Source organism: Salvelinus alpinus, chromosome 14 (genome assembly GCF_045679555.1).
Source record: "Salvelinus alpinus chromosome 14, SLU_Salpinus.1, whole genome shotgun sequence".
Taxonomy (NCBI): Eukaryota; Metazoa; Chordata; class Actinopteri; order Salmoniformes; family Salmonidae; genus Salvelinus; species Salvelinus alpinus.
In genome coordinates this window covers 54741523-54755293 of record NC_092099.1, presented here as the reverse complement: position 1 = coordinate 54755293, position 13771 = coordinate 54741523, and the positions used below count along the sequence as shown (strand labels likewise).

The 13771-nt window shown below is 41.9% G+C and overlaps 1 protein-coding gene across 2 annotated transcripts in view; it reads right to left on the bottom strand.

Moving 5' to 3' along the window:
• hspbap1 (hspb associated protein 1) overlaps positions 1 to 13771 on the bottom strand; it is a 29611-nt gene that overhangs the window by 12029 nt on the left and 3811 nt on the right. For both annotated transcript variants that reach the window (XM_071341862.1, XM_071341863.1), the window contains exons 2-3: positions 8174 to 8368; positions 4187 to 4374 (exon numbers count right to left, since the gene is read on the bottom strand). In XM_071341862.1, coding sequence (XP_071197963.1) covers positions 4187 to 4374; positions 8174 to 8360 — 375 coding nt within the window. In that variant the 5' untranslated portion in view covers positions 8361 to 8368. The remainder of the gene's footprint in view (positions 1 to 4186; positions 4375 to 8173; positions 8369 to 13771) is intronic.

Here is a 13771-nt window from a genome sequence, read left to right as displayed (position 1 = left end):
TTTCTAATTGTGTATTTTATTGTCAGGGTGTGGGAGTCACTTTCATTTTAGATCAGTCTATTGATCAATTAAAAATTTAAGTCATTACTTGATAATCATCCATTATTCTAGTGCTTTTTTAAAATCCATGAATATAATTTCAATAGATCTCCTGACCTGAACTGACTGAGTTTAAAGCCCATAGGTGTGTCAGTGCTTTGAACAGAACAGAACAGCCCATGTGTTAGCTACAATGGCTTTAATTCAGCAGAGCAGTGGCAGATCCGGGTGAAGAGCGTCTGCTAAATGACTTAAATGTAAATGTAATGTAAACACTCCATAGAACACTCCATAGAACACTCCATAGAACACTCCATAGAACGAGCCCCGTGGCCTGAATCAAATTTTATTTGTCACATGCGCCGAATACAACAGGTGTAGACCTTACAGTGAAATGCTTACTTACAAGCCCCTAACCAACGATGCAGTTTTAAAAAATAGGAATAAGAAATAAGTAATAAGTAATTAATGAGCAGCAGTAAAATAACAAGACTATAATAGCAAGACTATATATATAATAGCAAGACTATATATATATACGGGGGTACCGGTACAGTCAATGTGCGGGGGCACCGGTTAGTTGAGGTAATCTGTAGTTTAAAGTGACTATGCATAGATGATAACAGCAGAGAGTAGCAGCAGCATAAAAGGGGGGAGGCAATGCAAATAGTCCGGGTAGCCATTTGATTAGATGTTCATTTGTGAGTGCTCTCCTCAGTTGCCCTCAAAGTTAGTCATCATTCATGGCAATCGGAAAACAAGTGATTGACAACAAGAAATGCCTACAATTCAATGTAAGAAATCACAGGCACAGACAAATTGCAGGATGACAACTTGCAATCCAACACAACATCATGAGTGTCCCTCTGATGAAAGGAGAATAATCATTTTGTATGTTTTTTTTGTTTCCTTGATTATAGTTTAGAGGTGCACTGTGTAGCACTGTGTAGGCCATCATTGTAAATAAGAATTTGTTCTTTAACTGACTTGCCTAGTTAAATAAAGGTAAAAAAAGAAGAGATTGATTGAGTGTGTCATAACGTATCATTAATGTGACGACTGCTATTCATCGAATAATGAACTGTTTATAATTACGTGATTAAATTAATCAGGTAATCATTGACTCAGTAACCTGGTGCACCATGGGAAACGTTTAATGAGTTTCCATTTCCCAAATGAACTCACAGAATATCCGAATATCGATTTGACAACATTCACTAATTAATGAATTTCCTCTACAGTCTCATCCTGACCGTCGCATAATTCGTAAATCTGCACAAACCCGGGTCTCACTAAATCCTCCCGTACCACACCAATTGAGTTGATTATTTATTTACTCACAAGCTAAATGATAATATAAAGATACAGTCCTGGCTATTGATTAGAACTTAGTACAATGAAACAGGTCCCTAGCAGACCAACACAATATGACACGTGTTACACAAGATGGGGATTTAGAAAGAAAGAAAGCTTTGTGGGCCGAGTTCCGCTTAGTGAGAGATGTTCGGCCGACGTCCCGTTCTCTGGGTGGTCGTCTACTTCGTTCACGGGTGTAAGTCTCTGATTGTCCACCAGATGTCACAAAGTCCTTTTTCTTAGTTGTCGGTTTCCTTGCCCTCGTTCTGTAAGAGGGGTCTTCTGAGGACGGCTAATCAGCCATGTAGATGGTTCCAGCGTGGGAATGAAAGCAGTGTAGACACACGATTCCTTGGAGAGAATAACCGGTGGTCCTGCTTGAATTCACATTCTTAGATACAGATACAGTTGAAGTCAGATGTTTACATACACCTTAGCCAAATACATTTAAACTCAGGATTTTCACAATTCCTGACATTTAATCCTAGCAAAAATTCCCTGTCTTAGGTCAGTTAGGATCACCACTTTATTTTAAGAATGTGAAATGTCAATAATAGTAGAGACAATTATTTATTTCAGCTTTTATTGCTTTCATCACATTCCCAGTGGGTCAGAAGTTTACCTACACTCAATTAGTATTTGGTAGCATTGCCTTTAAATTGTTTAACTTGGGTCAAACGTTTCGGGTAGCCTTTCACAAGCTTCCCACAATAAATTGGGTACATTTTGGCCCATTCCTCCTGACAGAGCTGGTGTAACTGAGTCAGGTTTGTAGGCCTCCTTGCTCGCACACTCCTTTTCAGTTCTGCCCACAAATGTTCTATAGGATTGAGGTCAGGGCTTTGTGATGGCCACTCCAATACCTCGACTTTGTTGTCCTTAAGCCATTTTGCCACAACTTTGGAAGTATGCTTGGGGCCATTTTCCATTTGGAAGACCCATTTGTGACCAAGCTTTAACTTCCTGACTGATGTCTTGAGATGTTGCTTCAATATATCCACATAATTCCCTCCCTCATGATGCCATCTATTTTGTGAAGTGCACCAGTCCCTCCTGCAGCAAAGCAGCCCCATAACATGATGCTGCCGCCAACCCTGTGCTTCACGGTTGGGATGGTGTTCTTCGGCTTGCAAGCCTCCCCCTTTTTCCTCCAAACATAATGATGGTCATTATGGCCAAACAGTTACATTTTTGTTTCATCAGACCAGAGGACATTTCTCCAAAAAGTACAATCTTTGTCCCCATGTGCAGTTGCAAACCATAGTGTGGCTTTTTTAATGGTGGTTTTGGAGCAGTGGCTTCTTCCTTGCTGAGCGGTTGATGTTGATGTTGATATAGGACTCGTTTTACTGTGGATATAGATACTTTTGTACCCGTTTCCTCCAGCATCTTCACAAAGTCCTTTGCTGTTGTTCTGGGATTGATTTGCACTTTTCACACCAAAGTACGTTCATCTCTAGGAGACAGAACGCGGCCCGTTCCTGAGTAGTATGATGGCTGCGTGGTCCCATGCTGTTTATACTTGCGTACTATTGTTTGTACAGATGAACATGGTACCTTCAGGCGTTTGAAAATTGCTCCCAAGGATGAACCAGACTTGTGGAGGTCTACATTTTTTTTCTGAGGTCTTGGCTGATTTCTTTTGATTTTCCCATGATGTCAAGCAAAGAGGCACTGAGTTTGAAGGTAGGCCTTGAAATACATCCACAGGTACACCTCCAATTGACTCAAATGATGTCAATTAGCCCATCAGAAGCTTCTAAAGCCATGACATCATTTTCTGGAACTTTCCAAGCTGTTTAAATGCACAGTCAACTTAGTGTATGTAAACTTCTGACCCACTGGAATTGTGGCACAGTGAATTATAAGTGAAATAATATGTCTGTAAACAATTGTTGGAACAATTACTTGTGTCATGCACAAAGTAGATGTCCTAACCAACTTTCAAAACTATAGTTTATTAACAAGAAATTTGTGGAGTGGTTCTAAAACGATAATTAATGACTCCAACCTAAGTGTACGTTAACTTCCGACTTCAACTGTACAGCTACTCAACCGTAGCATTGATTGTTAAAGGCTCCTTTTTTTCTTCAACCTCGTTTTGCGTTTTGGGGTCACGACTAGTCATGGACCTCGGCTGCAGCGTGCGGTCAACTTTGCCTGATATGTAAATTCTTAACTCACATGTTTTATACCCCCGGGGCAAAAAGGGGCGTTTCCGTCTTTATGGCAAGTTCTCTGGGGCGTGTCTAGTTACGAGGCAAGGTATCACAATGTACTTTGATCTCGATAGACAACTAAAATTCACAGTTCATCTTTACAAAAACATGCTCTTTGATCTGGATATTTTCTACACAAACGCACAGTATGTAAACATCATGTACATATTATGAAAACTCTTCAAGATACAATGTTCTCGTTATAACGTTGTCTTAACTTTTATTAACATAACAAAAATTACCTTCATTTTCATATTCCATCTATCGTTGTTACCACAAATTTGTCTGTTGAAATATATTGTCCCAAAGTCCATTTATTACATGTTACCGTTCTGAGGTAGATTCTCCATAGACCCACCATACATTCTAATCCTCCACACTGAGAGGACAAAAGATTTGTCTGCTGCCTTATGATTTACAATGGGCATGAGGTGTCATAAACCCCCCCCTATCAATCTCTCTCCCCCACTGCTGGGGTGACAGATGTCTCTGTAGGACTATGATCCACTGTAACCTGACCCGAACAGAACAGTCATGACAAGTGTGTGTGTGTCAAACAGAGAGTGTGTTACCTCAAACATGGAGGGCTTTTCTTGGAGCAGCAGTGCAATGTATTTGTAGTCTGCATAGGCCCAGTACAGAGAGAGGGGGTAGTTCGAGAAACACCCCACATCTTCTGCACCAGTCTGACCCTCTGTCCAGGACAGAAACTCCTCCAGTTTGGCATCCACATATGAGCATTGAGTCTCAAAAAGAGGTGCTTTGACATAAAAAAAGATAGAGGGACAGTTGGAGAGAGAGAGAAAGCCAAAGAGAGTGATAGAGAAGAGACAATGAAAGACAGACAGAGGAGAGAGAGAGAGACAATCATGATAACATGTAATGTGCTTCAATAAAGCTATTAAATCAATAAATTCCATATCTAAACATTTTTAATCAAAAGACTATTATAAAGACTTGACATTTTATTTACACCCTGATTTCAATCATCTAGGCCTATTCTCTATTGGCGTCTCAATTTGATTTAGTCTGGTTGAACAATGTTTCAGTACCACGTGGCGGTATTAAAATGTATAATCAACCATGTTAAATTATACCTTGTCTTCTGTTGTCACAAATTATGTAGCTGTAAAAATGGATTTAGCAGTCAAATTACCCAGCTCCATATTATTGGAGGACACAGTCTCTATTGTTGCCCTTGAAATGAATGATCTCTTTAACATAGGCTACTGAAGGCTGGCAGACCAAGGGCAATATTTATGCTACCAAATGTACAAAGCAACTTTTATGGAGTTTTATTTAAGACCATATCCAACTGCAAAACTTGCCAGAGACGACTGGAGGAAGCTTGAGGTCAACTGTTCTGCAGCTGAACAATGACTAATAGGCCATTAACAATGGTTTGAAGACATTGGGAAGGCACAATATATCACCACCAAAGCAGAACTAAACTAAACATAGGCATACATTTGCAGTTTTCTACCATATTTTATTTTACCTTTATGAACATAAATTGTTATATACAACAGTAAACAAGGTCTTTGGTGCCAAAGAGGCAACTTATCAAGGAGAAATATTAACAACAACATAGCCATTCGGGATGCATAGCACAGTGCTCAATGGCTGACTGCACTTCAATTATGATGACTGGTGGAGTAGAATATCTTCATGACAATGCCTAAAGTTTTAGTGTACAATGCCTAAAGTTGTTAGTCTCAGCGGCTGAGGTGATGCAAAGTACTCTGAAACACAATCAAAACTAACTGAAAATGCATCCAACAAGTTTGTAGAGTCACAAACTTGATGTAAATCACTGCATGCTAGGAATATGGGACCAAATACTAACATTTTGACTACTTTATTTATAAGAATTTTTAGGGGTGGCAATCATTCTGACCCCTACCTTTGAGAAAAAAAGTATTACTTGTTGGACACTTAACAAACCTCCAGACAAGCTTCAATGCCATACAACACTCCTTCCGTGGCCTCCAACTGCTCTTAAATGCAAGTAAAACTAAATGCATGCTCTTCAATAGATCCCTGCCCGCACCCGCCCGCCCTTCTAGCAACACTACTCTGGACGGTTCTGACTTAGAATATGTGGACAACTACAAATACCTAGGTGACTGGTTAGACTGTAAACTCTCCTTCCAGACTCACATTAAACATCTCCAATCCAAAATTAAATCTAGAATCGTCTTCCTATTTCGCAACAAAGCATCTTTCACTCATGCTGCCAAACATACCCTCGTAAAACTGACTATCCTACCGATCCTTGACTTCGGCGATGTCATTTACAAAATAGCCTCCAACACTCTACTCTGCAAATTGGATGTAGTCTATCACAGTGCCATTCGTTTTGTCACCAAAGCCCCATATACTACCCACCACTGCGACCTGTATGCTCTCGTTGGCTGGCCCTCGCTTCATATTCGTCGCCAAACCCACTGGCTCCAGGTCATCTACAAGACCCTGCTAGGTAAAGCCCCGCCTTATCTCAGCTCACTGGTCACCATAGCAGCACCCACCCGTAGCACACGCTCCAGCAGGTATATCTCACTGGTCACCCCCAAAGCCAATTCCTCCTTTGGCCGCCTTTCCTTCCAGTTCTCTGCTGCCAATGACTGGAACGAATTGCAAAAGTCACTGAAGCTGGAGTCATATCTCCCTCACTAACTTTAAGCATCAGCTGTCAGAGCAGCTTACCGATCATTGCACCTGTACACAGACCATCTGTAAATAGCCCACCCAACTACCTCATCCCCATATTGTTATTTATTTTTTGCTCCTTTGCACCCCAGTATCTCTACTTGCACATCCTCATCTGCACATCTATCACTCCAGTGTTTAATTGCTACATTGTAATTATTTCACCACTATGGCCTAGTTATTGCCTTACCTCCCTAATCTTACTTCATTTGCACACACTGTATATAGACCTTTCGTTTGTTTATTCCATGTGTAACTCTGTGTTGTTGTTTGTGTCGCACTGCTTTGCTTTATCTTGGCCAGGTCGCAGTTGTAAATGAGAACTTGTTCTCAACTTGCCTACCTGGTTAAATAAAGGTGGGGAAAAAAATAATCTGAGCAATTGTATTTGTATAAATAATGTAATTCCCACCTTTTTGGGAGCATACGATAAAGCCCAGTATTTTAATTATTTATTTTACAGTCATTATTGCTGATCTTCATCAAGAGTGTCAATAATTTCAGACCCCACAGTACATACGGAAAGTACTCAGACCTCTTGACTTTTTCCACATTGGTTATGTTACAGCCTTATTCTAAAATAGATGAGAAAAAAAATCCCCTCATCAATCTACACACAATCCCCCATAATGACGAAGTGAAAACAGGTTAAGAATTTGTTGCAAATGTATAAAAAAAACTTTATGGTAGAATGGCTAAACGGAAGCCACTCAATCAGTAAAAAGGCACACGACAGCCCACTTGGGAGTTTCCCAAAAGGCACTAAAGAACTCTGAGACCATGAGAAACAAGATTCTCTGGGGTGATGAAACCAAGATTGAACTCTTTGGCCTGAATGTCAAGTGTCACGTCTGGAGGAAACCTGGCACCATGCCTACGGTGAAGCATGGTGGTGGCAGCATCATGCTGTGGGGATGTTTTTCAGTGGCAGGGACTGAGAGACTAGTCAGAATCTAGGGAAAGATGAACGGAGTAAAGTACAGAGAGATCCTTGATGAAAACCTGCTCCAGACTGCTCAGGACCTCAGACTGGGGCGAAGGTTCACCTTCCAACAGTACAACGACCCTAAGCACACAGCCAAAACAATGCAAGAGGGGCTTCGGGACAAGTCTGTGAATGTCCTTGAGTGGCCCAGCCAGAGCCCAGACTTGAACCCGATCAAACATCTCTGGAGAGACCTGAAAACAGCTGTGCAGCGACGCTCCCCTTTCAACCTGACAGAGCTTGAGAGGATCTGCAGAGAAGAATGGGAGAAACTCCCCAATTACAGGTGAGCCAAGCTTGTAGTGTCATACCAAAGAAGACTCGAGGCTGTAGTTGCTGCCAAAGGTGATTCAACAAAGTATTGAGTAAAGGGTTAGAATACTTATGTAAATGTGATATTTCAGCCTAAAAGCCATTGATGCAGTCCTTTGGAACATCTACACTTTAAAAAGGCTGCATGACGTGCCTAGGGGGTAGGGGCTGCATGACGTGCCTAGGGGGTAGGGGCTGCATGACGTGCCTAGGGGGTAGGGGCTGCCTGACGTGCCTAGGGGGTAGGGGCTGCCTGACGTGCCTAGGGGGTAGGGGCTGCATGACGTGCCTAGGGGGTAGGGGCTGCATGACGTGCCTAGGGGGTAGGAGCTGCATGACGTTCATAGGGGGTAGGGGCTGCATGATGTGCATAGGGGGTAGGGGCTGCATGACGTGCATAGGGGGTAGGGGCTGCATGACGTGCATAGGGGGTAGGGGCTGCATGACGTGCATAGGGGGTAGGGGCTACATGACGTGCATAGGGGGTAGGGGCTGCATGACGTGCATAGGGGGTAGGGGCTGGAGTTGTTTCTGCACTGGGCCATTCTCTTACTCTTCTTTTCATGCTGTCTCCTTCCCATTCTGAACCGGACAGCCTTCCCTCCAAGGCATCGTGACAGGTGGTCTACAGTCCAGAGGAGCACTGGCCAATCACAGGTAATGTTGAGGAAGACGGCAGGCCTCTGGAGAGATCCCAGGATCCTCTGGATCTCTTCTGGGCTGAATGGCTTGGGGGTCATAGCTGAGCCTGAGGATAACAGGTAAACAGGGTCAGGAGAGAGGTTAGTTAATACAATTATTATTAGCTAGTTGCCCAAATTCTATGCGATTTGTGTCTGACACACTTGTTGCCACATAGCCAATATTTTAATGAAAGGCAACATGAGGAACGTTCTGATTGCCTGTCATCTGCATCAGATCAAATGATCTTATAGGTAATTAATTATACAACGGATGCTGAATGGTGATTGGTTAAAACCGCATTCCAGCCAGTGTCTATTCCATAAATTACCACATGCTAAATCTATGACATTAAAAATGCCAATTTACTCTGTTCCATCTGACTGCACAATCCACTAATTGAATAAGAGGAGGTGCTCTTATTCTCCATGGACTTTACAGTGTCCCAAAACTTTTTAGAGTTAGAGAGCTAGAGGATAGAAATTTCTGTTTGAAAAAGCTAGCCTTTGCTTTCCTGACTGACTGTGTGTATTGGTTCCTGACTTCCCTGACAAGTTGCACATCGTGGGGACTATTCGATGCTAGTGCAGTCCTGCAAAGGATGTTTTTGTGCTGGTCGAGAGCAGTCAGGTCTGGAGTGAACCAAGGGCTATATCTGTTCTTAGTACAATTTATTTTGAAAGGGGCATGCTTATTTAAGATGGTGAGGAAATTACTTAAAGAACGACCAGGCATCCTCTACCGACGGGATGAGGTCAATATCCTTCCAGGATTCCCGGGCCAGGTCGATTAGAAAGGCCTGCTCGCTGAAGTGTCTTAGGGAGCATTTGACAGTGATGAGGGGTGGTCATTTGACCGCAGACCCATTACGGACACAGGCAATGAGGCAGTGGTCGCTGAGATCCTGGTTGAAGACAGCAAAGGTGTATTTGGAGGGCAGGTTGGTTAGGATGATATCTTTGAGGGTGCCCGTGTTGACGGATTTGGGGTTATACCTGGTAAGTTCATTGATCATTTGTTTGAGATCGAGGGCATCAAGCTTAGATTGTAGGATGGTCGGGGTGTTAAGCATGTCCCAGTTTAGGTCACCTAACAGCACAAGCTCTGAAGATTGATGGGGGGCAACCAATTCACATATGGTGTCCAGGGCACAACTGGGGGCAGAAGGTGATCTATAGCAAGCGGCAAAGGTGAGAGACTTGTTTCTGGAAAGGTGGATTTTTAAAAGTAGAAGCTCGAATTATTTGGGCACAGACCTGGATAGTAAGACAGAACTCTGCAGGCCATCTCTGCAGTAGATTGCAACTCCGCCCACTTTGGCAGTTCTATTTTTTCGGAAAATGTTATAGTTAGGGATGGAAATTTCAGAGTTTTTGGTGGCCTTTCTAAGCCAGGATTCAGTTTGCAAGCCCTGCCACATCCGACGAAGGTCGGAGCCGGTGCAGTAGGATTCAATCTTAGTCCTGTATTGACGCTTTGCCTGTTTGATGGTTCGTCGGAGGGCATAGCAGGATTTCTTATAAGCGTCCGGGTTAGAGTCCCACTCCTTGAAAGCCTCAGCTCTACCCTTTAGCTCAACGCGGATATGGGTATGTACGTACGGTCACTATGGAGTCAACGTCATTGATGCACTTATTGATGAAACCGGTGACTGATGTGGTATACTCCTCAATGCCATCGGATGAATCCCAGAACATATTCCAGTCTGTGCTAGTAAAATAGTCCTGTAACTAAGCATCTGCGTCATCTGACCACTTCCTTATTGAGCAAGTTTTTACATTTTTGGTTTTAAGCAGGAACAAGGAGGATAGAATTATAGTCAGATTTTCCAAATGTAGGGTGAAGGAGAGCTTTGTACGTGTATCTGTGTGTGGAGTAAAGGTGGTCTCGAGTTTTTTCCCTCTCGTTGCACATGCTGGTAGAAATGAGGTAAAGCAGATTTAAGTTTCCCTGCATTAAAGTCCCCGGCCACTAGGAGTGCCGCCTCTGGATGAGCATTTTATTGTTTGCTTATGGCCATATACAGCTCGTTGAGTGCGGTCTTAGTGCCAGCATCGGTTTGTGGTAGTAAATAGACAGCTACAAAAAATAGATGAAAACTCACTTGATAAATAGTGTGGTCTACAGCTTATCATGAGATACTCAAAACCTTGAAACTTCCTTAACCTTTTCACATGAGTTCCAAATCTCTCTAACGGTCGCCCCAGCGTGAGTTGTTTTATGCACGTGATGTCAAAATGCACTCACTGTTCCAAAATGTGTAATAATCACATTTTGGAACAGTGAGTGCATTTTGACAACAGGACATTTAACACACGCTGCCTGCTAATCTATAGGCTACGTTTCAACTAGTCAATTTCAAAATATTTTCTAACAGTTTGAATTGAAGTGTGTTCCACCTCCTCATTAATTTCCTATAGAAGTAGTCCATTTCAGCGTCGCAGACAATTTAAGTTTGAGGCTTTACTGAGCCAGATAAACTTCTCTCTTCCAGGAGAACCCACCTCACTTCACTCATGTTTGCGCAGATCAAGTATGCATATATTTGCGCAGCCTTGCAAGAATTTGAACATTTTTCTTGCTGGCGCTCACTTTGCCTTCCATGTTATTTTCCTTACACATAATAACTTTGGACATGTGTGTTTTCCTATCAAAGTAAGTTCCTTATTTTCTGTATATCGTGTTGACGTTTCTACTGTAGGCGCAGTATGTATGTATACCGTATATGTATGTATAGTTGAAGTCGGAAGTTTACATACACCTTATCCAAATACATTTAAACTCAGTTTTTCACAATTCCTGACATTTAATAGTAGTAAGAATTCCCTGTCTTAGGTCAGTTAGGATCACCACTTTATTTAAAAAATGTGAAATGTCAGAATAATAGTGGAAAGAATGATTTATTTCAGCTTTTATTTCTTTCATCACATTCCATTTGGGTCCGAAGTTTACATACACTCAGTTAGTATTTGTTTGCCTTTATATTGTTTAGCTAGGGTCAAACATTTCGTGTAGCCTTCCACAAGCTTCCCACAAAAAGTTGGGTGAATTTTGGCCCATTCCTCCTGACAGAGCTGGTGTAACTGAGTCAGGTTTGTAGGCCTCCTTGCTCACACACGCTTTTTCAGTTTTGCCCACAAATGTTCTATAGGATTGAGGTCAGGGCTTTGTGATGGCCACTCCAATACCTTGACTTTGTTGTCCATAAGCCATTTTGCCACAACTTTGGAAGTATGCTTGGGGTCATTGTCCATTTGGAAGACCCATTTGCGACCAAGCTTAAACTTCCTGACTGATGTCTTGAGATGTTGCTTCAATATATCCACATAATTTTCCTACCCCATGATGCCATCTATTTTGTGAAGTGCTTCACAGTTGGGATGGTGTTCTTCGGCTTGCAAGCCTCCCCTTTTTCCTCCAAACATAATGATGGTCATTATGGCCAAACAGTTCTATTTTTGTTTCATCAGACCAGAGGACATATCCCCAAAAAGTACAATCTTTATCCCCATGTGCAGTTGTAAACCGTAGTCTGGCTTTTTTATGGCGGTTTTGGAGCAGTAGCTTCTTCCTTGCTGAGCGGCCTTTCAGGTTATGTCGATATAGGACTCGTTTTACTGTGGATATAGATACTTTTGTACTTTTTTCCGCCAACATCTTCACAGGGTCCTTTGCTGTTCTGGGATTGATTCACACTTTTCGCACCAAAGTACGTTCATCTCTAGAAGACAGAACGCGCCTCCTTCCTGAACGGTTTGACGGCTGCGTGGTCCCATGGTGTTTATACTTGCGTACTATTGTTTGTACAGATGAACGTGGTACCTTTAGGCATTTGAAAATTGCTCCCAAGGATGAACCAGACTTGTGGAGGTCTACAATATTTTTTCTGAGGTCTTGGCTGATTTCTTTTGATTTTCCCTTGATGTCAAGCAAAGAGGCACTGAGTTTGAAGGTAGGCCTTGAAATATATCCACAGCTACACCTCCAATTGACTCAAATGATGTCAATTAGCCTATCAGAAGCTTCTAAAGCCATGAAATAATTTTCTGGAATTTTCCAAGCTGTTTAAAGGCACAGTCAACTTAGTGTATGTAAACTTCTGACCCACTGGAATGGTGATACAATGAGTTATAAGTGAAATAATCTGTCTGTAAACAACTGTTGGAAAAATTACTTGTGTCATGCACAAAGTAGATGCCCTAAACGACTTGCTAAAACTATAGTTTGTTAACAAGAAATTTGTGGAGTGGTTGAAAAACAAGTTAATGACTCCAACCTAAGTGTATTTAAACTTCCGACGTCAACTGTATGTATGTATGCATGTATATATGGAGCATAATGTATTTACAGTTTTATTCACGTTTTCAATTACTTGTGACAAATAATGCATTCTGTTTAATGTATATATTGTAATGGACACCTATGATGTGTGCAAAATACTTTTTTGAAGGTTCTACGTGTTATAAGGAGCTAAGCTATTTGCCAGCTATGTGTGGCGCCATGTTTGTTGACATTATACAATGCATTCTGGGTGTCACGTAATCTGCCAGACCAAAGATGTTATAATGAGGTGAAGGAAGGGTTCACTCATCTTTTGGGTAAACCTCCGGAAGTGAATGAAGGGAAGTGGATGATTATAGACAACACACCCCCTGCATACTAAAAACAGACCAGACTCATCTTGTCCCCTCTTGTTATCTTTGGTTGATGCGAAAAGAACAAGCATGGAGGCGCGCACAAACTTCCCATCGTTGGATTACTTTCGATTTCTATAAAGTATTTTACTCAATTATTTTGATCAATGGTGAGCTCACCCGTGATGTGATTACTTATAAATAGTAATTGCTATTAGCTAATTCATTTTGTCGTTTCTGTCAGTCGAGAGTTATAAAAATATGACCGCTTGTGTTATGTCAATCTTTCCTCAATAAGCGCTAGGACAAATGTAGCCTACATTTTCCCGGTTTGGATGATTGTGTTATGCTGTAGCTACTTCTGTGAATGTCTGAACATTGCATCCAAAATAAACTGCTCACATTCTGGACATAACTTTGTAAGGACTGTGTTTGTGCAAAATGTTTCTGAAAAAAACAATGTGGCCAGCTCAAATGCTGATTGTTGTGTCATTCGAAACTGGACGTTCTAAATACGCGTTCTAATCACACGGTTTGATCGTACACTACAGGGACCACTGTAGAATTATCACACCCATGTGTTGATACGTGTGAATAGGTTAATATTAGATTTGCGCACCAGCTGTTATTGACAAATAGACACAGACCACCACCCCATGTCTTACCGGAGGCGTCTGGCAGCTGTTCTGTGTTGCCGATGCAAGACAGCCACGACTTGGTGAAACATAAGATATTACAGTTTTTAATGTCCCGTTGGTAGGATAGTCTTGAACAGAGCTCATCCAGTTTATTCTCCAATGATTGCACGTTGGCCAATAGGACGGATGGTAGAGGCG